We start from the raw sequence: 24,549 nt of genomic DNA, 5'->3' as shown, positions 1-24,549 counted from the left end.
AGGGTTTCTCATTGGACCAGGGATGACTCAAGGACGGCCGCATCACCAAAGCCCGCCCCAGCATGGGTGACAGCTCAAGAAAGCTGGCTGGCCGGAGCACACTGCACAGCCGGCAGGCTGCTCAGCGGGTCAGAGAGTGTCCTTTCCCGGTCGCTCCGTTGGTCTCCGTTTCTTAGAGACAGCTTACATTTGGGTGTAGTGCAGGTAATCACTGGTGAGATGACTTCTAGTGCAAGTGGCCCTAGCACAGGTGACCCCTGGGGAGGAGGAGCCCTAGTACGGGCAACCGCTAGTGTCACATGACCCCTAGTACGCGTGAACCCAAGTGTACTGCAAGCAAATAAATCTATGCGAATTGACTTTATACATTTTTTTTCTTAATTTAATGGATGTGCCCCATATGTCTGAAAACAGAGGTAGTTTTGAATAGTTCATAGCTGGGGAATCAGTAATACTGCAAAGTGGCCTTTACCATTTCAAATTCTTTGAGCTTAGTTATAGTGTATGTTGCAACTCTGTGAGTTAAAGCAGCGGTTCTCAACCTTCCTACCACTGCGACCCTTTAATACGCTCTCCCTTGTTGTGGTGACCCCCAACCACAAAATTATCTTGTTGCTACTTCATAACCGAAATGCTGTACCGTTATTAAGTGTAATGTGAATGTTTGATATGCAGCCCCTTGAGAAACACTGAGTTAAGGCATACAGAGCATCTGTTGTTCTGAGAACGACTTTATCCTGCCCTGTCAGAATAAATGTACGCTTCCTGGGCCTGTTGTGTGCCGTTCAGTTGCTTGTGTGAAAGCCAGTCTCGGCAAGAACGTCTTAATATTCTAACCAAAAGCGAGGAAATAGTCACAAAATAGCACACCTGAGAACAAATTCTAAACCACAGCCTATCTATTTCAGAGTATATTAGCACTTCCTAAAAGTTAACCAAATATGGATAATTTGCAGAAGTGTGGAAATGTGTGAGAAATGGCTTCCCGGGAAAATAACGCTTTAGCAGTAGATTTGTAAAGGCTCAGCTAATATGACCCTAAGAACAGAGGGGGGAAACTAGAAATCAAGAAAAAGAAAATACCTTCAATTCCTTGGCATATGGAGGAAAATTACTGTGTAACTGTAGAAACAATTGAATGGGGAGGCGGCCCCATTGGTAAGGTGCTTGCTGCACAAGGCTAAGGACCTGAGTTCAGATCCTAGCAGCCATGTTAAAAGCTGACTGTAGCAGCCTATGTATGTATGCAGGCCTGGAGAGTGGAGGCAGGAGGATTCTTGGGGGCTCACTGGCAGTCTAAGTAAATCAGTGAGCTCCAGATTTTGTGAGAGAGCCTGTCTCAAAAATTAAGATGGAGCACAATCAAGGAAGATACCTCGAGCCTTCACACTCACGTGTGTGCACGTACACACACCACAGGAAGGAAGAAAGGAAAGAAGGGAAGGAAGGGGGAAAGAAGGAGACCTTACAAAGGTAAAGCAATAAGAAGAAGAAGAAAAAACTAATGAAAGATTTGGAAAGACAACCAGATAGACACAAGAATAGAGTGTGTGGGGCAGGGCTTTTATTCTTGTCAGCAACCATCAATTACTTGTATACATGGAATTTTTTTTGCAAACAAAGGAAATGGGATGGAACCTGCCTGGACATGTACAGAAGGTGGTCAAATATGCAAGAAGCTCTGTATAGTACATATGCATTTTTTCAGTATGAACGACCTGAACCTAGAAAGATGCGCAGGATATAAATCTGTGCAGAAAAGGGCAGTAGAAATATTCGTGTGTGTATATACACTATAATCTCATTTTAAACTTTTATTTAGTTTCTTTAAAAATTTGTATGCATGCACATGTGCGTGAGCACATACTCCTGCTGCTGTATGTACTTGGAGGTCAGAGGACGACTTGCAAGAGTCTGTTCTCTCCTTCTATCTTTACGTGGGTTCCAGGGATCAAACTCAGAGTAAACAGGCTTGCATTATCAGCGGGCAAGTGCCTTTACCCAGTGAGTTTGTCCCCTTGCCGGCCTCCAGGTATATATGTCCTCTTTCCAGCCATTATTTTAAAGACAAGGGCAAAGCCGGGTGTGATGGCCTTTGAACCCAGCACTTGGGAGGCACAGGCAGGCCAGTTTCTATGATCCCAAGGCAAGCCTGGTCTACATGGTCAGTTCTAGGTCGGCCAAAGCCACACAGTGAGACCCCATCTCAGGAAAAAGAAAGAGGGAAGGAAAAGAGACTCCAATTGTATGGATGAGCATCCATAGACCTGGGCTAGCAAGCCTGGGGCTCTCGTGCGCTTGTCCCCCTTCCCTGCTCAGCCCTCTGCTGGCACACTCAGCAGTAACCTATCCCAGCAGCTTTCTCCCCCAGGTCAAGCTCCGGCTCCAAACTTGATCATCACAGTGTTTTGTGTGTCCCTTCTTAGGGCTTGCAGTTGCAACGTAGGAAAAAATAGCTTGCTTCTAAGGACGGTTCCGGTGTCATCAAGAAACAATGGGGACTGGGGAGGCAGATGATGAATTTTCCCTTTCTTTACCAGGGGAGGATTCAAAATAAGAATTCAGCTTAAAAATGGAGGTGGGGGGGAAGGCGTGGACTGACACAATGGCTGCTTTGGTAAAAGTGCTTCTCGAACCAAGTCTGATGACCTGAGTTTTACCCTTGGGATGGTGTGGCCAGAGGGGGAACTGACTCCCACAGGTTGTTCTCTGACCAACACAAACTAAGTTTCTCTCCCCAACCCATTCACACACACACACACACACACACAGATGCTGTATAAAGTTTGTTGTATGCCTGATAAATCCCTTCAGAAGTGAGGGACGGCTCGAATCAACTAGGAAGAGCAGAGAGGTACATCTGAGGCTGCAGCGCTGACAGATAGGCCACAGTCATCCTGCCGAGGCGCTGACAATAATGCATGAATGCCCAGAAGCTGCCCTCTCTCCAGTGGACAGTCTCACACCGAGGGGCATGTAACTGGTGTAAGCTGTAATTACCAAAAATAAATAAGCACTGGTCGGAGCGCTGATGGAAAGTTGAAATATTTATGTGGCGGCCCTTAAAAATGCAGAGAAAACCTATTTTAGACACATCCTGAGCCGCGCATCCTGTCTGTCCTGAATGAGCAAGGGAGCATGCATTTAGGTGAATCTAGACTCTAGCAGGCACTGTCGTTTCCATCAAGGAGGCTACCGTGGTTCTGTCCTTTGTGATAGATTAAAGTACAAGTTTAGACAGGTAAGACGATCAGGCTGTCTCCTGTGTCGGGTCTGAAGCCCACCACAATGTGGGCGCTGCCCGGAAGGAGAGAAGTCCCGGCTCACCTACCACCAAGTGCCTTCTTCTTGCTTCAGATTTGTGGCTGATGCTTTCTGCAGGCGCTCCTGTGGGCTTGTTGGAGCATGGAAGTAATGGTCCCATGAGGGGCTTTTCTATCTTCCACCTGGCTGGCAGTCCTTATAAAACACCACCCATTTTAAGACACAGTCTGATTTTAGAGATGTGAAATGTTTTATTAAAAAAAAAAAAAATAGCATGTGCCTTGGAAATGATAAAACAAGACAGTGTCTGGGCAGTGTCTGTGGTGAGGGTGGGGGTTGTGAAGGAAAGAGAAAGAGACACTTATGTCAGACTGATGTGATGGGGGGAGTGACAGCCATACAAGAGCAGACAGAATGCCTAGAAGAAGGACATGGCTGGCTGGGACAGAAGGCTGCTCAGCTGGAGCACAGCAGTAACCTTGGAAAACAAGAGGAGGAAACCAAGAGTGAAGGAAGAACCTTTAAAGGTGGCTGGTTGAACCCCACTTCTGTGGGCCTGGGGCCCTGCAGTCCAATCAAAAGGCTTCCACAGGACCAGCACTGCCACTGCACGAGGAGCAGGGTCCCTCTTCTAGAGGGTCCGCAACACAGTGGGTCCCTGGCACCCAAAGTTCAACTGACACAACCTAGAATCACCTGGGCAGAGTCTCCAGATTGCCTACCCTCTACGCCCGCAGGTGTGTGGGTGTGTCTGTGAGAATTGTGTTTGTGAGGCTAACTGATGTGGGAAGGCCCAGCCTAGCGTGGGCAGCACCAGTCCCTAGGTGGGGAGCGCTGAACTGCATGAGTGGAGAAATGCAGCTGAGCAGAAACAAGCAAGTGAGCATGTGTACATTCGTCTCCGTGTGATGTCACATGACCAGCTACCTCAGGCTCCTGACACTGTGACTTCCCCACAGTGATGGAAGGTAGCCTGGAACTATGAGCCAACCTAAATTTTCCTGACCGTGTTATTGGGGTATTTTTTTCACAGCAACAGAAATGGAGTCAGAACAGACTATAAATTGAATTTTTTGAGCAGAAATTTCATCTGTACTAAAAATGCCTATGCTTTTCTTGTCACAATTCTTAAATGATATAGAAAATCAGTATGTGATGGCCTTTATGTTATATGAGGCATTTGAATAATGCAGAGATGATTAACGCATAGGAGAAGCTTACATAGGATTATGAACACCCTGCCATTTTCAACAGGATGCTCAGACATCCCCAGATCTGATTACGTAGATTACTGTTGCGGGGTAGGGACCCCGAAACAGTCCTAGGCTCACTTGACTGAGCGGCTGAGTGTTGTCATAAGTGAATGTCCGAAGCAACAGGCCTGAGGTGGGTTTTCTGGGACTCAAGATAATGGCTGCTCTTTTCCCTTGCCACCGCAGAGAAACTGGAGAGTGAGAAGCTCAATGTGGCAGAGGTTACCCAGTCGGAGATCGCCCAGAAGCAGAAGCTGCAGACGGTGCTGGAGAAGATCAACGAGACCCTGAAGCTTCCTCCCAGGAGCATCAAGTGGAACGTTGACTGTGAGTTGTGCGGGGGACGCCAAGATGACACCAGTGCCTAGGGTGTCCTCACCATTTTTCAGCTGTAAGGCCTGGCATGCAAATTTGTTTCTCTTTGGGAAGCACCTCTGGGGGGAAAGATAGCTTATCATACAAACCCTGGGGGTGGAGGAGGGGCGGGAATAACGAACTGTCCTTGGAGTGTTTCTTGGTCTGGAATGTTTTCTGTGGCTCCGGGTGAGCTTGGAAGGGAAGTGATGAATTCCTGGAGCCACTTCTGAGACCCACTCGGACTGCTGAGAGCATGCTCTCTCTAGCATGTAGAAACTTTGGGAAGCTGAGGGCCATACAGCTGAGAAGCTTCAGGTCTGTCCAAAACCCCACACCCTGCCACTTCTACTCTGTTTCTCAGAAGATCGAAGATACTGCTAAGTCCAAAGCCCTAGAAAGGGGTTTGTTTTAATGTTTTGTTTATTAGAGTGTGTGTGTATGAGAGAGAGAGACAGACAGACAGACACAGAGGGGGATGGGGAGAAGGCTCATGCCATAATACAGATCTGAACGTCAGGAGACAGCTTTACGAAATCAACTCTTTTCACCTTTATGTGGGTTCATTTCCTCGATTGCTTCTACTCAGCTTGATTTCTCCACTCATCAAGTTCAGGACCCATTCTAGGGAATGGTGCCTCCCACAACTGGGTGAGGTCTTGCAGTTAAATGGTCACTTACAGTGAGGGGGGATTTCTTTTTCTTTCCTAGTCATGTTGGATCCATTTTAAGTCCTATAAATGGGATGGGTAGCCTCTGCCACACTGCCATCGTATGAGTTAACTTACAGATAGTCCACCCCAAACACCCGCAGACCACCCAATGCAATCAGTCCCTCGCTGTGACTCCTCCTGGGTGAGTCTGAGTCTAGACTGTGTCAAGTTGGCAAAGTCAGCCCGCAAAAGCCAAAAGAAGGTGTCAGATCCCCTGTGACTGTGAGCTGCTGTGTGGATAATGGGTATCAAACCTAGGCCCTCTGGGAGAGCAGCTAGTGTTCTTAACCTCTGAGCCATCTCTCCAGCCCCCAGACAGTTAATTCTTCTGATGCCTCAAGAGTGTGCCTTGGCATCTAATTTAAACTCAGATTCAACAGTGAGTCAACAGATCACATGACACTAGCAATGACAGTCGATCCCCAGTCAGGAATCTTACTGATTTTTGTTTGTTTGTAAAGAAACAATTGCAGATTTTCAGTGCAAATAAAATAGTTAGACAGTGCTTGGATCTAAGTATTAGGAACTTTGTTTTATTGCGTCCCATTTATAGGCCTTAAAGTGGATCCACCCCCTAGAAAAAATTTTATTTATTTTTTTTTTCAAAGTTAGAAAAGAAAAAGAAACCCTCTCCCCCACTTTAGTGACCTCATAGCTGCTGGGGGCTGTCTCCTTTCCTCATTTCTGACATCTGACATTGGCGCCAAAATGCTCAGTACCTCCTTCAGCGTAATTATACCATTGCTGGCATAGAACGGCATGCTACCCTGGGAACAGGGCATTCTCTGCTTAGCCAAAGTCACCTGAGGGTAGAGGACAAGACCTGGCTTTGGGCCCAAGAAGCTATCCTGCTAAGGAGCCCTATTCCCTGTGCCCCTGGGAAAAGGACACATGGGGCTGGGATATGGCTTTTGGGGTAAAGTTCGTGAGGCCTTGAATTTGAGTCCTAGCATCTACATTAAAAAAATTTTTTTTTAAAGCCCGGAGTAGTGCTGCTTGCCTGTAATTTCAGCGCTGATAAGGTGAAGACAGGAGGAGCTCTGGGGTTCACTGGCCAACCCTGGCAAAGTAAATCAGTGAACTCCCAGCTCAGTGAGAGACCCTATCTCAAAAAACAGGGTAGAACTATTGAGGAAGACACTTGACCACCTGATATTGACCTCTGACCACACACAAACACACACACACACACACACACACACACACACACACACACACACACACACTTTGCAAGCCAGTTGCTACTCTCAGAAGGCTATTTGGCTGGATGTCTTTGCTGTCTTTCTGTTTACTTCCCCTGAATTACTCTCTCTGGCTGGATGTCCAGAATGGAGATGGATTAGTGGGTCAGAAGGGATAATTATCCTCTTGGCTGCTCCGTGTGATGCCTCGGGGCATCAAGAAGAGCTGGCGCTTGTTTACAAGAAGCAGTATGTTCTAGAAGAAACAGAGCGGCACAACTCGCAGAGAGCAGTTCTCCCCTTTCTCTTTAATCAGCCCTGGCTGTGCATTTGGGGACACGGTGTCGCCTTTATGCCCAGGACAAGGGTGGCAGGGACAGGCTGCTGGGTTACCAAGGTCTTTGATCTAGGACTTGAGGGATTTCTTTCTTTTCTGCTCACAAACAGAATTTTTTATGATTGGGAATTTAGGAAATGCCAGTAGATAGAGACACATTTAAATATTAATGTCTGTTTTAATCCTTGCAGTGCTCCCACGCCCACCTCAGGTAACCCTTTTCCTCACTCTTGTTTCACAGATGGGAAAAATCAAGGCTCAGAGAAGTTACAAACATTACCACCGCAGTGTCAGGGATTCTGGTGTCTTCACTGTCCTTTCCCCAGAACAAGGGAGAGTAACTGCTATTGGGATGTACTCAAGAATACACCACACATGGGACAGATTTGATAAAAAAAGATATTTATTGGATGGGATGGAGAGAGAGAGGGAAGGAGAGAGAGACAGACAGACATGGTGGGGGAGAGGGCCCCTCTACAGAGAGAGGGGAGAGAGCAGAGAGGGGTAGTGGCAGATGAGCTTTACCTAAGTACCTGTCCCAGACGCTGTCAGAGGACACAGGTTCTGACATAGGATGCTGACGGGACCCTAAAGGTCTCTAAGGGCAGGCCAGTTGAATTGCCCGCACGGCATAACAAACGGTGCGCTTGGTGTCCTCTAGTGTTCGCTGAAGGAGCGCTGCCACCCTGGTTACAGAGTCTGAGCAGTGTCGCCAGCAATCTGTTCCAGGGAGCCGGCTGCAGAGCCAGGCTGTGTATTGAGCCTCTGCACATGGCCTCTATAAGCTTCATAACCAGAAATGGGCCCTGAAGCTTCTAGAGTATTACTGCAAGGCGTGCGTGCATCTGTCTGTGTATGTGTTGTGTGTCTCTGTGTGTGTGTATACGTGAGTGTCTAGAACATGCTTTTTATTTATTCACGTATGAATACACATCTATGCATTTATAGACGGTAATCTCCCTATGTCCAAAGTATCCCAGGGGATGGCTGCATGTGGGTAATGTCTTTATAGATAATGCATATTGTGGCATAGTAGCTGGCAAAGATCTTCTCCCATTCTGTAGGCTGTTTCTTCACTCTGGTGTGTTATTCCCTCTGCTCTGCAGAAAGTTAGAATTTCATCCTATGCCATTTTTCAGTTCATGGGGTCATTCCCTGGACCATTGAGTTCTTAGTGGGAATTCCTGAGAATTCTGTGCCTGTATAGAAGTCTTTTACTTGGGCTTTCTTCTAGTGTCTTCAACTCTTCAACTTTAAGACCTTTGATCCATTTCAAATTGATTCTTAATCAGGGTGAGAGATACCGCTCTAGTTTCATTCTTTTACATGTGGATGTCTGGGTCTCCCAGCACCCTCTGTTAAAGGGATTTTCTTTTTCCTCCAGTGTATGTATTTTTTCATCCCTGTTGAAAATCAGGTGGCAGTAGCTACGTGGGCTTATTTCCTGGCATTCTATTCTCTTCTGTTGGTCTACAGGTTTGTTTTTGTGTTTGTGCCATTAATACTTTTTCTATCCTAACAACACATTTATCACACACAATAACTCTTGCTCCTGTGCCATAAGGTGTACCAACTGAGCGATCACGAAGGGCTGGAGAGATGACTGGGCAGTTAAGAGCACTGGCTGCTCTTGAAGGGTCTGGGTTTAGCTCCCAGCGCCCACCTGGCAGCTTGTAACCATCCATAACCCCAGCAACAGGAGATCTGATACCTTCCTGTGGTCTCTGAAGATGCCAGGCGCAAACAGGGTAGGGTGCACAGACAAGCAAAACATCCATACACCTGAAATAAAGAAATAAATCTAACTTTTTGAACTACTATTCTTTTTCCTTGTAATTGCATAGAATATTCATTCTTAGTGTAGACCTTGGAACCTCAGTACTTGGGTTTTTTCCTGTTATTGAATACTCTCCCTTTTTACTTAAAGGCAGTCCTTCGTGCCCTCAATTTACCTCATCTACGTTGCCAGCCTCACTGTCCTCATGCCCTGGGGCTATCATTAAGTAAAATAACCCAGTCCTGTAATACTGAGGCAACCTGACACCTGATGTGGCCACCAGGTGACCAGCAGAGGAGTAACGTCCGAGGTGTGGGTACGCTGAACAAGGCAGAGGGACACAGCTCACAGAATGGTTTTAAATTGCTTTTCAAGTACTGATCACAAGTGCATGCTTGTGCACATACATGTGTGTGTATAAACCCACACATACATGTGTGTGGATGTGCATGGCTCATGGTCTTGTCTGATGTGAGTGAAACTTCCCTTTAGTGATGGAATACTTAGATGGCACTGTCTTGACTGGTTTTTCTGTGTGTGCAAAGACTCTGTCATGTGGCTATCCCCTAGCTTTGGGAGGCTGTGACTGACTCTGTGGTTGGTGCCTGAGCTCCATCCAGCCTGAGGATTCCAAGGAGACACTCAGGAGCAGCCAGAAGAAAAGCAGCAGAAATGAGTGGGCTACAGTTAAGATCTGAGCGCCCTCATTGTCATGTCTTCTTTTCATGATCTCTGCTGTTGGCTTTTAGGAAAAAAAAAGGGGTTTTTTTTTTCTCTTCAGGAGGGAGAGAGGGGGCAGGGATAAAAATAAAAATAATTTTCAGAAGCCAGTGAAGTGGCTCAACAGGTAAAGGCATTGCCACTAAACTTGGCAACCTCAGTTCAATCCCACGAACCCACCACATGGTGGAAGGTGATATTCAACTCCCAAAAGTTGTTCTCTGATCTCCACATATGTGCCTAGGCATATGTATGCCCCCTGTGCAAGCAATAAATAAATAAATAAATAAATAAATAAATAAATAAATAAATAAATAAATAGGCCTTCAGGAGCTTAAGGTAGTAGGGTCACAAGTTCAAGGCCAGGTTGGCTACCCAGAATGTTCTGGACCCACCAGAACCACACAGTAAGAACTGCATGGTTTTGTTGTCTCTCAATGACAGAAACAACCTAAGCCATGCTCTTTCTCCTGGGTCTGAGTGCTTCCCAGCGTTTTGCTTCTGATGCCAGTGTGTGACACAGAGTCTGACATCTGTCTCATGCCTTTGATGTCACTTACCAAGATGATATTCAGTGACATCAGGAAATAAGGACTTGACTGACCTGAACTTTTCCAGCATCGAGTTTACCATTAAAAGCAAGAGGGCCTTAAGTGCGCCTACAGCCTCCAGGATCCTACCTGGGGGTGGTATAATATCCTGCCCGGGGGGCGGGGGGCAAGCCCTGGTTTGGGGCTATCCCTCAGTGGCATTGCCGTGCCAGTGGCCCAGTCCCGACCTGGAGCCATTTTGTAGTCAGTGTAGGTCTGTGGATGGTGCTTTCCAGAGCTGAACCTTCCGGAAAGCTGGATGTGCTGCTTGGTGTCATGTTGAGCCACCGCTGTGGAACAGCCACTATAAGGGACAGCGCCAGTGATGTCAAAGGACTGTCTGAATCATTTCCTCTCCTGGTAGCTTCTCAAACCTTCTAAACTAGACTCTTTGATGGGGGGGGGGGGGAACAAATGACAGCCTGAAATGATCCTTATTCGGGTGACATACACACTGGGTACTCTGGGCTTTCCCTTAACTATGTCTGCAAGGAAGAGTCATGAAGCTGGTAGGACCACACAGGCAGGCAAAAAGCCTGGGCAGGTCTGTACTTTTATGAGACAGGAAGAAAGAGGATTGCCTGGGTGCCAGGTACTTTCTCGAAAGTTATAATAAAAATACCAGTCATTCCTGGCCACCTGCAGTGTCCTGGAATCATTGAAAGTCTTTACAGTGTGTATGTCCACCTGGGAATGGCCATCCTTGTTTGAGGAGATGAACAAGTTAAGGCTCAGTGGCCAGAGTTGGCCTTACCCAAGGCTATAACCAGGAAACAGGTAACAAAGTCACATTCATGTTCTAGTCTGCCTGGCTCTGTGAGCCTCCTAAGCCAGTCTTTATCCCGTCTACTGAGAAAGCCGCACCCAGAAGGGCCCGCCCTTCAGCAGCACAAATGGTTTAGGACAGGCACAGGGCAACAGTGGAGGACATTTGGGTTAGCTTGGGGACATGGGCTACGCCCACCTGATAAGGCATGGGCAGCTAAGCTTTCTGGGTAGTTCTTGTAATTCTTCCACAGAGGTTGGCCCTGGACAGAGGAAGAGAACCAGGGCTTAGGATCTCTTGATCAAAGGAGGGTTGGTGAACAGCCTTGGACACAGGAAGCAGTAACAATCCAGTCAGGTGGGGAGGAAGTAGGTACAGTGAGAACAGGGGCCTGGCAGAGAGAGCTGATCTGAGCTCCAGACTCCGTCATTGCCTGGGGGACCTTGAGCGAGAGCAGACATGCCACGGTGGAAATCCACCAATCATGGCGTCCAAGAAGGAACCCCCAGAGCATGGCCATGAGTGGAGAGGTCGGAGGTGGGGAAATGGATGGCCACTGGGGGAATTCCCTGATGCTGAAGGTACAAGAAGCAGACACTGAGCCAGGGGTGCCGTTGTAATCACAGCTGATGCCTGTCCTGCCCAGAATCTAGAGAAAGAATCTCATCTTCTAATCTTGCGTTGTAGCCGTTCACGCCAAGAGCCTGGTTGCCATCCTCCACCTGCTCGTTGCTCTGTCTCAGTATTTCCGGGCACCAATCCGACTCCCAGACCATGTTTCCATCCAAGTGGTTGTGGTCCAGGTAAGATAAATGCTACTCTACACACCTTCACTCTTAAGTCACAGAGGCTGAGCTCGGCAACAGCCAAAGCATGTCGAGCGGATACTCAGAAGGACGGGTGAAGGCTACAAGGAATTGGTTGTGTCTGCCTGGGGGGCATCTGGCACCTGTTGCCTTATGTGTGCAAAGAATGAAAGAGTGTGTGCTTGTCTGTAGTGCAGCTTTGTGTCAGTGTGTGTCTGGGCTTTACATGGATCTGCTGGGAGAGTCCCTGTGCAGCGTGTAGCTGACGATGTGCAGTGTATGTGTTTGTGAGGCGTGCGGAGGTGAGCAGGAAGGAAGGTGTTTGCATGAGTCCTGCACTTCCCTGCAAGCTTTGCAAGATCATATTTTTGGTCTAGTGCTGAACAAGCATTGCAAATGAAGGAATGCATATTCGAGACGGTGTGTGTGTGAGGTAGTGTGTGTTGAAGCACATGCGTGTGAAGTGTGTGTAGGCATATGGGTGGGTACATGGGAGGTGTGTGTGTTCAGGCATGTCTATGTTCAAGTGTGTGGGGGTGAGTGAGAGTGTGTGTTCAACTGTGTGTATATGAGGAAATACGTATATGTGTGCGTGAAGGGGAGTGTGTTCAAGCATGTGGGGGATGAAGGTAAGTGTGTATGTGTGTGTTTAAGTTCATGTGTCGGGAGTTTTGTGTGTTCAGTGTGTGTGTGTGTGTGTGTGTGTGTGTGTGTGTGTGAGCATGCAGGCTTGTGCCCTTTGCTGCTGTTTTTTAGTCCGCAAGCAAAGCCCAGCGGGGACTTCAGGTCACCTCGTCCAGACTGTTGGAGTTTCCATTCACATATGGTCGTGCAATTTCCACAGTGAGGGTGTGACCTCTCTCACTGTGGCTAGCTCACTCCACCCCTAACCCATTAAATACTCAAATGCAATTTTATTTTCCAAATCTGTGCCTACTTAGCAAAAGGCCATCGTTGTGTTTGCTTGTCTCTGGCTTTTTGTTGTTGTTGTTTTCCAAATAAATAGTCGGAGAGAGGGTGTGTTCTGCGTGCACGCAGGCCCTGTGTCCCTGGAGCTGTCCAAGGCTCTGCAACAGATAACAGGAGGCAGCTCTGCCATCAGTGAGTGAGAGAAAGCTGTGGGCTGGTTAAGTGTGCCGGATCAGGTCAGGCCTGTTTACAGGACAAAGGGGCTTTGAGCTGTGCGCTCAGGTCAGGTGGTAACCAGGAGGGAGCATTTGACAATTGTGCTCCTAAGCAACGGATCACTCCTGCCCTAATGAGAAAGTCTTTCTTCCACACTGACTGGCACTCAACTCTGCCAGGCCTCATGAAGCTGTGATAGGAATAGGGTACGTTGGTGCTGGCTTCAAGGAGGCAAGGCGATACAGAGGGGACAGAGGGCCGTCCTTGACAGGGCTGAGCTTTGTGGTTCAGACCCTTAAGTGTGGCTGATTGACAGGTGCTCAGAGTCCTTGTCCTTGAGCTCTGTCTTTATCAGACTTTTGGCAGGCATTTTGTGGCCAGCCCAGGGCATCCCGGAGCAAGTGTCTTCTTGAGAAACCCGGACCATCTCTGTTTTGTTATCCTTACCAGCCAATAACACACAAGTCCATCTTGTGTTTGGAAACACTGCCACAGGGAAGGGAGGGGTGGATGGACAGTGGAGCACGGAGGATTTTGAGGTCAGTTAAACTGCGCTGGGATACTCACCTCCAAGACATACAAGTCACAGCACCAAGAGCAGACCTCTGTAACAACTGTGGGCTGTCGGGGGCCAGTGTCATCATCTAGGTGCTGAGCACTGCGTCCCTCTGCTGCAGGGTGCAGATGGAGAGACTGTATCAGCTGCTAGGGGTGGAGAACATGGGGGATTCCTAGCCCCCTCTTCTCAGGTTTCCTCTGACCCTAAAGCATTCAGACAAAGGTTAAAACAAAACAAACAAACAAAGTAGCAGCAACAAATCACCTGAGCGGTACAGGTAAAGCCTGAGTGCTGTGCTGAGTAGCTAGCACAGCCCCTGGGAAGTCCGTAGTTATTTCACAGTTATACATGCAGTTATTCAGCTCATGCATGGCTCTGCTGTCGCTGGTAGAGATTGCTAGGTAAGCTAGCCTTTTATATCTCCTCTCACTGCTGTGCCTTCCAGGTCTTTGTCTGTTCATTTAGTGACTATTTTGTCTTTCTGACCAGGTAAGATGAACAGCTCTCTGGCAGGAATAACAAAACTTACCTGTTGCTTTACTACAGACAAGGGGGGGGGGGGAGAATTGAGCTTCAGAGTCGGTGAGAGACTGCTATTTTGAAGCAGTGGTCCCTGCAAGCTCACATCTCAGACCTTATTTTGAGCTCAATTATCAGCCATCAGAGGCAGTTGTTGGTTTAATTTCTGCTGCAGGGACTTTGGTTAGGGTGAGGGCATGGAAAAGGGGTTATATAAAGTGAGGTGTACATGTGTGTGCGTGTGTGTGTGTGTGTGTGTGTGTGTGTGTGTGTGTGTGAGTTCACAGTGTGATCAGCTTTATCAAGAGAACAGGCTCAGAAGCAGGACTCAGAACTGGCAGAAAATACCTGGTGTGATGGTGCATGACTGTACCAGCACCTGGGAGGCTGAGGCAGGAGGATTGTTGTGAGTTTGAGGCTAGTTTAGACTTGGTAACAAAATTCCAGGTCAGCCTGGGCTACCTAGGGAGGCCCAGTTTTAAAACCATGGAAACAAACCTGGTGGCAAGTAAGCCACTCAGCTGTGGGACGATCTCCCAGGAGCCTCGAGGGCTACAGTGAGGGCTCCCCAACACCTGCTTCCTTCCTGTCTGTAGAAAAGCATTTTATTATGTGTGAACTGGATTTCATGATTTCCTTCCCCCATCCCTTTCCACATCCATTTCCTGTTTCTTCCTCTTCCACTGTGCTCGGCCTACTCTCGCCCAGACTATAATCCAGCCTGCCTCTCCTTCTTCGAAAGGCTTCACCCTGACCCTTTTGCCTGTGGCTATTGAAAATGGGAGTGGTTGTTCCTGGTAGTTTAGGAGGGAGGCTCCAGAAGGCATGTTTCAGCTGATCTTCCTGAACATGGGGGTCCCTCCTTTATTTGATGGGAGAGAGGGTTGGACCGAGATGACGTTTCACTGTGTAGCCCAGGCTGGACTCAAATGCTCAGTTGTCTTGCCATGGCTTCCAGATTAAATGTGTACCACCACACCCTGGCTCAAAGGCTCCTTCTTAGCATTTGTTTTGGCTTTGAGACAGTGGCTTTGCTCTGCCAGCCTTTATGGTGTCCTGCAAGGGTCTGATGCTGGCTGCAAAGGAACCTGGTACAGTGAGCCTTCCTTCTGGCATCTGTCAGAGGGCCTGAGGGAATCCTGTGCTCTTTCATCGGGCCCAAGCTCAACTCTCCAGCCACCCCCCTCCAGGGGGACGGGGTGCTGCCCAGGTGCTAATGGCAGCCACCCCCTTCCAGAATGACCTCTCCCCAGTGTCCAGCTTTCCCCAAAGTTTCCTCCCCTTGGAAAGTATCTCTGACCATCCACCTGGAAGTCCATATAGTACTGAAGGCCAACCTGAACTACATGAGTCCCTGTTCTCTGAAAAGAACAGAGGAAGAGGAAGGGAAGATGAAGAAAGACATCGGCCGGACAAGGCTCAAAGTGGTTGCTTTTCTCAGAGTGAGCCGTGTACTTAGTAACATGTATGTATGCTGCTGCTCACATAGAGTCCCCACGCCAGCACCAAGTGGAGCCTGCTGGAGCTGGAGGGACCTGAGAATGTCGGCCTTCACCTCAACACAGCTGTGCCAGTGACTCGCCCTATAGATCAGTGCCGCTCACAACCTTGGTTCTATCATCAGTGGGCAGCAGCCGGGGCAGAGACTCATCGCTGCTCAGTGCTGAGAATAAGGGGCTGTTGAGTGCTCAGCCCTAAGTGAGACATTGACATCAGTCCCCTCAAGACTCAGGGACTGTCATCAAAGAGCAGGTGGAAAGAATCAAAGAGGCTGAGGATGAGTGCTGGGAAATACTGGCTTCTGGTGGCCGTTTTGCACTCATGAGCTCTGATGGCAGCTGTTTGCCCGCACACAATCACGCCAGCTAGCATTTCAACTTGAGTGAGACTCGGGGCTTCCTAAGGCTCCACCCTTCGTTACAAGAGCTGCTGACCCATGGTGGCTGCTAAAAGAAAGGGAGTCATTTTTCTTTGGGAGCCCACAGCCTCTGGGAGGTTACCCATGTTCCCATGCATGGCCTTACCCTCATGTGTGTGCAGGCAGCAGTGGTGGGCTCAGTGGGATATGCACATAGACATGAAGACTAGAGTGTGAAGTATTTAGAGGGTCCAGGAGGAGCGGGAAGGGGTAGCTAGGTTCAAAATACGTTGTCTACATGCGTAGAATTATCAAAGAATAAACTAAAAAATATTCAGAAAATGAAAAAAGCAAAACGAAACAAAAATCCTCTTTGCCTCTGTCTGAATTCTCCAAGCTGCCTTGCACACCTCCGTCTAGCCGCAGAGCTCCACTCTGCACAGCTCTGCCTCCTGAGAGGCCCCAGCTGGAGGCAGACACACCCAGCCTTTATTTCTACTGGGTTTGCTGTGCCTCAGTCCCCGAGGCAAACAGCTGGCCTCCAAAAGAAATCTTCAATAAAGGAAGGCAGGCTTCACCATCCAGGAATCAGCCTACTTGTTTGGACTAACCGCCAATCGCACTCCGTGATGATGGTGCAGCCAGCTCCCACCCCCCACCCCAAATCACTGCATTTTCCCTTCCTGAATCTTCTCATCTCTTGACCCCCTCCTAAAACATCAGCCTTCTCCACGTCAGGAATGCCAACTGTTTCGGTATTGCTAAAGCCTGTTTTATTCTCTTCCCTTCTCCATTTCAGAAACGAGAAGGGATCCTCCAGTCTCGACAAATCCAAGAGGAAATAACTGGTAACACAGAGTATGTCAACACCATTGTTGCCAGCAAGTCTGTAATGGAACACAGATGTTTCTCTGAAATTCACCCATTTGCTGATATTTAGTTTTCATTTATTGGGATTGCAGGAGGGATTAAGCTACAGCCGATGATTATAGCTTAGCCTTTCCCGTGCATTCAAAACATGCCTCGTGCTGCTTAAGGTACAGCCTTGGGTGGGGAAACAGGGAGAGGAGAATTACCCATGATTGAAAATTCTAATTTTGTGGCACTCCAGGAAAAAAAGTATAACCCCCCAAACAACTAACCAGCATGAAACTGTCATATGTTAAACACGGGGCCAATCAGAATTGTTAATCTTCAAGAGGATGATGTGTTTCTCCCCGCCCTTCTTAAATCTGATTTATTTGGTCATGTGCCGTGACTCAGAAAGCCCTCTCTACCTTACAGATGTCTTTTGGGTTTTGGTTTGGGTTTTTGTTGTTGTTGCTGTTGTTTTAGTTTTTCAAAACAGGGTTTCTCTGTGTAGTCTTGGCTGTCCTGGACTCACTTTGTAGAGGAGGCTGGTCTCAAACTCACAGAGATCCACCTGCCTCTGCCTCCCAGAGTGCTGGGGTTACAGGCGTGTGCCACCGCACCTGGCTTGGTTTTATTTTCCTATTTAGTTTTAGAAATTTGAAGATGAGGAAGTGTAAAAGCTTTGCCATAAGGATGGGGAGATGACAAAGTGTCTGCCCCACAAACGCGCATGAGTTCAGATCCCCAGCACCTGTGTGAAAGGCCGGGCAGAGCTGTGTGCACCTGTTATCCCACCACTGGGGAGGCAGAGACAGGAGGCTCCTGGGACTCGCTGACCATGTGAGCTCTCTTTTGTGTCACACCTACTGTATAACTGAATTCCTTCTCCCTTTCTTTCAGGGCCCTTTCTGGAAGACATGGTGAGTGTGGTGAGCTTGTCTGGCTTTGGTGGCCTAGGGGAAGCCAGTTGGTTCTGCTGTCTGATGTGTGTCTGCCCCAGCTGGGGACACACTGGCTGGGGGTGGGGGGACAACCTAGTGGCATGAAGAACACCCGCTCATCAGCACAGATCTGGCCCCAGCACAGCAGACTTAGCCTGTGCCTGGCATGGAAGTTTAGGAAGAGATGTTTGGACATACTTGGGAGTCCCTACACCGCCTCCTTAATCCCCATCACAGATCCCATCTCCCAGAACTTCAGGATTGTTTGTAGAGGCCCCAAGGGCCAGAGATCACACACTTACCTTCCCAGCAGTCTCAGCTTTGCCCATCAGTGCCCAGGTGGAAAATGCCGACCTTGGGTTCCAGACCCTCCCCAGCCCAGCTTGCTTCCAGAAATGCTCCCTACCCCTGCCTTCATGCCCTTCTGTGGCAGCACCTCTGGTTCTAAGAACCTGGCACCACACTGAGAAGATCCCATGCCAGGAGCATGGCTTGGCTATGATCTGTGAGCCCAAGACTTGGTGACCTCATGAAACATTTTTATTATACTAAAAACTCCATTGGGAGGACGCATGTCTTTTATACCTACCACCCGCCTGGGGAAGGCTTATCTTTCAGATGATGTTTGGTAGAAGAGGAAACTGAGGCACACAGGGGTTGACTTGGAACCCCAGAAAGAGTCTCTTGTTCTATCCTGGAAGGCACTGGGCCCTTGTGCCCTCACCTCTGCCCCTACCAGGACAATTGTCTTGAATGTTAGCCAAAGCAATTTGATGTTTGGATAACAAATGACCAGAGAATGTCAGAAACACTTTAGAGTTGTGACTGCACTGGGACATGGTGGGATAGAAGTGAGGAGGAAGGACCAAGCCCAGGTCAGCCTGCATAGAAGCAAGCGTCACCTGGACAGGGGCTCTGGGCTAAGAATCAGAGATTCCCTGTGGTAGACAGCTACACGCTTCACTGCATGGCGTGTTTCCCTCTTTCAGAGCGCGATGCCTTCGACACGCTGTTCGACCATGCGCCCGACAAGCTCAATGTGGTGAAGAAGGTAGGCCAGTGGTGCCTGGGGCAGCCAGGGATGGGACCCCACACTGCACGAGGAAACCCCAGCTTGCACCTGGGGAGACCTGGACATCTTTTCCCTCTCTTGGTCACTGGTTAGTCATCCTGAGTCCAGCAGGGTGCCCACACCGTCTTCCCACTCACACTGACTCTGTCTTCTCTGCCCCTCACACAGAATTCTTCCTCTCCCTGGGCACAGGAGGTGCTACCAAAGCAGGGATCAGCAAGGGGGATCCATTTTTGTCTCTTGCCCTCTTCTCAATTCCCCTTCTCCTGGATGGCCCAAACGGATACTCTCCATGTCTGTCACCCTGTCTCTCAGAACTCCCAGCCTGTGTCTCATGTGGGCTGCCTAACCAAGAGCCTGGGCCTCTCCATGACCCCAGGGCCCTTCCACACACGGAGGTCTCCACCTCAGTGCCTCTGCGCTTCTCTTTCAGACCCTCATCACGTTCGTGAACAAGCATCTGAATAAACTAAACCTGGAGGTCACAGAACTTGAGACACAGGTGAGTGACAGCTCCAGGGACGAGAAAGCTTTCCAGGCAGAGGGATGAGATGTGGGATGTATTCTTCCCGGAGAGCTGAACCAGGTGGGGGCTTTCCCCATGCTGACTTTAGAACATCACAGGAAGGTCTTCTGTCTAATCTATACGAGACATGCAATACGTGGCCAAGCTTACTCTCTCTCCACCCCTGAATAGCTCCCTCCAAACAAGTTTGCTGTCTCGAATCACCACTGTCCGCTGGCTAAATGCAGGGAGTTTTAGGAGCAGCACCCTATATTCTTCTGTTCAGAGGGGGATCTTGAAGTGATATTGGTTGGAGCAACTAAAATGGGGTTGTGTCACGGTTAGAGGACAGTCACCACTGTTTTCCCCTGCCCTGTGCTGAATTATCTGTCCTGTCTTTAACCCGCAGCCTCTAACACTCACCCTTTCTTGGAAGGACATAGGTAGGGTTTTGTCATTATTTTACTCTTTGATCGGTTCATACATGTATATAATACATTTAGACCATACCTACCTTATTCTCTCTTCCCATCTCCTCCCAGACACCCCAATCCCCCTTCCAACTTTATGTTTTCCTCTTCTTTTTTTTTTTTTTTTTCTTTTTTTAATAACCTACTGAGTTCAGTTAGAACCGCCCAAATTCACCTAGGCATAGGGCCATCCATTGGGCCAGAGGCAACCTACCAAAGAGCTCACCTCTGAAGAAAACTTACCCCTTTCCCCCCAGCAGCTCCTCAGCTAGGGCTGGGGCACTGTAACACGCCCCCCCCCAAGATGGCAGTGGTGATTTGGAAAAGTGCCAAGCAAATGATCTGTAGGCCATGCAAGACTGTTCACTGCCCAGCCCAGCACTCTTAGGAGACACTAGCCCTACTACAGTAGTAAAAGAGACTACCAAGTGGTGTCTCCTGCCCCCTGGCCAGAGCCTGCTGCAGTTATACATAACAGCTAGGCTGGCCTTTGTGTACCCGAGTCCCCGAGCCTCTCATTCTAGGTGAGCTGCCGCTGCCTGATGTGCAGTGTGAGCGTTTTCTGTCCTATTGAGCCTACTCCAGGCCTCGCTGGGCTCTCTTCCTGTATGTCTGAACTCTGGGACAATCCAGAAGAGTCCTAGAAAAGTAGCTGAGATGATCTCTGGAAGGTCCCAGCGTCTCAGGGCCAGGGCTGCTGTCTGAGCGGGCACTGCTTAGCACTCTGGCATCTGTCCGCAGCATCTGTCCCACCTCCTTCCCACCTAGTCTGCAGAACCAGCAGGCAGGGAGCCACCATCTGCCTTTCCCTCTGAGCAGAGTCATCCTAGCCCTCCTGGCTCACAGGCTGGTTGCATTCCACTTAGCCTACTCCAGCCACAGCCAGGCCCAGGCTTGCTGCTTGCCTCACTGCAGAGGGCTCTGATCTCCACAGATTCTGAGCTCCACTCTCCAGGTGGCATGGGATGCCTGGAACAGGCCTCACCTGCCCAAAGTGACCCAGGAGAGTATGGAGGACTGCTTCAGTTCCAGCTGAGCTTGAGGCCCCCTGTGTCATCTGCCTCATTCTAAGAAGTTTAATGAAGATGCTCCAGACCCATTTCACTAGTCCATTTCACTCTCTTAATAGGGCAACAGTAGGAAGTATGGCTTGCAAACTCTAGCATCTGTGGTCTACAGACAGGTGGTGGCCCAGCATCCTCTGAGGGGTGCTAGGATATGAGATAAGCACCTGACTGAGACATCTCTGCTCACCTCAACACCGAGTCCTTCCAAAATGCCCCGATCACCCAGGATCTGCAGGCTCGCCTCCCTAGAACAAAGCGTTCTATACTTAGCCCAAGAGTCTGGTCTTTGGGCTCAGTTCCCCACCCCCAGTAGCTCCATTTCCTTGAAAGGGACTAGACCTCAAGCCCCTTTCTGTGGCCCTTAACAGAGTTCTGTTTGGTCAGCAAGAATCCCAGTCACTTTGTCATTTTCCAGACAGCGAAGCAGGTCCCCAGGTGCTTTAGACACTGTAATTCTATACTTTACTAGTCTGCCTGTGGAATCCCAAGGAAGGGACACAGAAGCCAGGCTCAGGTGTTGCCACCACGTTCTCTCTCCCGAAGCAGAGTAACTGAGGACCCTCACGTCACTCTCCTTGCCCGTCATCTGGCCTCCCTCCTGACACCTCCGTGCAGTGGTGCCCCTTCCAAACAGCAGGGTGGCCAGCCCCTGCACCTCACTTTTCTCACCTGGAGAGTGGGGTGCATTTGTTCAGTGTCCATTCCACGGGATTTGCTGAGGACTAAGCTAGGCCTCTCCCACCTTGGCCCCCCAGGAGCTCCCCACCTCCCCTTGCCCTCGCTCACACCAGCAGCCTGCCTTGGGTGGCCTTGGGTGGTGAAGGCGCCTCCTGCTGATGCCTGGCTCTCCCCGCAGTTTGCAGACGGGGTCTACCTGGTGCTGCTCATGGGGCTCCTCGAGGGCTACTTCGTGCCCCTGCACAGCTTCTTCCTGACCCCCGACAGCTTTGAACAGAAGGTAAGGAGGAGGGACCCTGGGGGAGCCCACAGCCCGTGCTCAGCTCACCTACGCTGGGCCTGCCCAGGGCGAGGTGGACGCGGGCTCCTGGCCAGGCCTCTGCTGGCTGGAGTCAGAGCCTCTCTGGAGAGCCTCCTGCAGGCTCCAGGCATCCTGAACCCTGTTCTTTGCCTTTCATCTGTCCCTGCCATGTGCTCCTGTGGATGCACAGCCAGCCTTGTCTCTGTCAGAGGTGACAGCAAAGGTAGCTCCCGGGCCAGTTAGCCCTGAGGTCCACAGCCAGGCTGGTTCTTCTGTGCATTGTGTGTGTGTATGTGCACACGTGTGTACTTTGGTGCTGTAGAGGCCAGATAAGGGCACTGAGTCCCCCGGTGCTGGCAGTTGTGAGCCACGTGGGTGCTAAGAACAAAACTCAGGCCCTCTTAACCGATTAGCCATCTTTCTAAGCCCTGGGTCTTTTCTGTTTTGGTGGAGGGAAGAGAGGCTGTTTGAGACGAAGGTCACCCTGTAGCCCAGACTGGCCTGGGACTTAGATTGTAATGAAAGCTGGCCTCAGACTCACAGCAGTGTTCCTGCCTTATTGTCCTAAATGCTGGCATTACAGGAGTGTGTGAGCGTGCCAGTGAGTGTGTGTGTATGAGTGTATACATGAGTATATGTGTGAACGCGTGTGTGCATGTATGTGTGTGTGTGTGTGTGTGTGTTGCTAGAAAGTGAGATGAGTCTCCAGCCCCTTTGTAAACAACCGGGTGCTTTTGTTTTGTTTTGGGCTAGTCTGGTTCTGCAGCCCCTCGGAGCCCGCCGCTATCCTGCCTGACTGGACAAAAGGCATTTGGTGGAGGGCGCCTTGAACCCGCCTTGCCACCTGACCCTGACAAATATATTCAGGTTATCCCTGGATTTGGAGTCCTGACAATTGATGCGGGGATGGAGTGGGACAGAAAGAGCCCTCATGGTGGTGGCTAAGATCAGCACGGCCACTCTCAGCACAGCCAGCCCATTTTTCTAGCCACAGACAGACCAGCCTCAGGCCCGTAGCTATGGTGCAAGGCTCCCAGGCTCTCCAGGAGTAGGTCCTAGGGTCCTGGAAACAGGATCCTGGCACCCCAGGGCCCTGGGGTCCCGGAGGTGTGCACTGACATATCCACTGCACCTGTCTTGCCAGGTCCTGAATGTCTCCTTTGCCTTTGAGCTCATGCAAGATGGAGGGCTGGAAAAGCCTAAGCCTAGGCCGGAAGGTACTTTGCCCTTCCCTGGGTCTGTGACGGTGGGGTGGGACCCTCATTTATGGGGTCTGGGTGACAAATACAGTAATCTCTCAGTATATATGGGCAGTTTGTTCTAAAACCCTACAAGAATACCAGAGTCCAAGGACAGGCAAGTCCCTTAAGATGGTTGGGTGTGGGCATAGAATCCAGGCTCGCTCTCCCACATTCATTCAGCCACCTGTGCAACTGTTAATTACATCTATCGCCATGTGAGTATTATGGAAATAGTTGTTATGTGGCTTTGTTGAGGAAATAATGACATGAGGGAAAGTCTGACCTGTTCAGTAGAGATGCAGTCTCTCTCTCTCCCTCTCTCTAAGCATGTGTTTCCTTCTCCCTTCTCTCTCTATTTCTTTTCCTCTCTGTCTCTCTGTGTCTCACTTTCTCAGAGGTGTGTGTGTGTGTGTGTGTGTGTACACAGAGGCCACAGAGGGTCCTCCTCTGTCACTTTCTACCTTTGAGGCAGGGTCTCCTTGAACCTGGAGCTTTGGGGTTTGTTTTTTTGTCTTGTTTTGTTTTTCCCAGCAAGGCTAGCAGCCAGCAAGCCCCAGGAATCCTCTCACAGCATACAGGCCCTCTCCCAGATTGCTGGGGATATGGATATGAGCTCAGGTCCTTCGGGTTGTGAAACAGACGCTCCTAAGCACTGAGCTGTCACTCCGGCCTTAAAACTTTCTAAAAATGTTTTCCACACACGTTGCCTGTATCCACACACATGGATGAGAGGGTACAGAGGGTCACTGTGTGAGATCGGGGAAGACAAAGCAGACGTGCATGCTCAGGCACACCTGCAGTGCTGCCACTTGGCTGCGAGTGTGCGTTTGAGAGCGCAAGGCACGCCACTGTTCGCCGCCACCCCGGTACACACTCTCCGTGGCACTTGCTGCAGTTCTCCATGGAGTCGGCGCTGGGAGGTTGACACTGGGCTGCAGGTAACATCTGTCAGGCTGGGACTCCGAGAAGGCCATCCACGGGGCTTTGTGCCTGCGCCTTCCTGGTCACCAAAAGGCATGGGGCAGCCAAAGGGCACGGTTCCTGCACCAAGCCGCTTCCTTGCCTCCTGTCCAAGGTCTGCCTTCCAGACCCTGCACCTACACGGTGACACTTGTCTCGCCAGTCTGAAACACTGCACGTCATCATACGCAGTAAAGAGAAGTCTGCCCCTATCCTCAAGGCTCCTGCCCCCAACCGGAGGAAGGAAAGCATCATTAGCTGCCCAAATCATGTCATGGGAGTGGTCAAGGCAGAGTAACACAGAGGCTGTGTGGTCGGAGGACAGGGTCCCTTTCTGTCTGGGTATAGTAAGGAGCAGTGTGATAGACCCCAGGACAGTCAGGATACAACAGAATGTCTGGCAAGAAGTATGATTGACACCAGGGTGAAGGAATAAACCATGGGCCCGGACAGGGACAGGGACCCTAGTTTGTGATTCCTGCAGGCCTGGGTCCTATCAGCTCAGCTGATTACGCTCAGTGCTTCCTTCACACCTTGTCCCATGCCCATAGAGTGATGGTGCCCCCAGGAGCATTCTCCCTGGCCAGCTTCTCCTTCCTAATGCTCCTATGGATGAGCTCTAGCATCCTACAGCAGCTCC

The 24,549-nt window shown here is 49.7% G+C and overlaps 1 protein-coding gene across 1 annotated transcript in view; it reads left to right on the top strand.

Annotated features, from left to right (window-relative positions):
- The window catches only part of Parva (parvin alpha), a 139,055-nt gene that overhangs the window by 105,888 nt on the left and 8,618 nt on the right, over window positions 1-24,549 (top strand). The window contains exons 5-12 of the mRNA XM_055627494.1: window positions 4,704-4,844; window positions 11,643-11,758; window positions 16,622-16,680; window positions 17,575-17,594; window positions 18,605-18,666; window positions 19,121-19,189; window positions 21,586-21,687; window positions 22,853-22,925. Of these exons, the coding sequence (XP_055483469.1) occupies window positions 4,704-4,844; window positions 11,643-11,758; window positions 16,622-16,680; window positions 17,575-17,594; window positions 18,605-18,666; window positions 19,121-19,189; window positions 21,586-21,687; window positions 22,853-22,925 (642 nt within the window). The remainder of the gene's footprint in view (window positions 1-4,703; window positions 4,845-11,642; window positions 11,759-16,621; window positions 16,681-17,574; window positions 17,595-18,604; window positions 18,667-19,120; window positions 19,190-21,585; window positions 21,688-22,852; window positions 22,926-24,549) is intronic.

Source organism: Psammomys obesus, unplaced genomic scaffold (genome assembly GCF_907164565.1).
Source record: "Psammomys obesus unplaced genomic scaffold, mPsaObe1.curated_primary_1811, whole genome shotgun sequence".
Classification (NCBI taxonomy): domain Eukaryota; kingdom Metazoa; phylum Chordata; class Mammalia; order Rodentia; family Muridae; genus Psammomys; species Psammomys obesus.
This window is presented reverse-complemented; position numbering and strand designations above follow the sequence as displayed.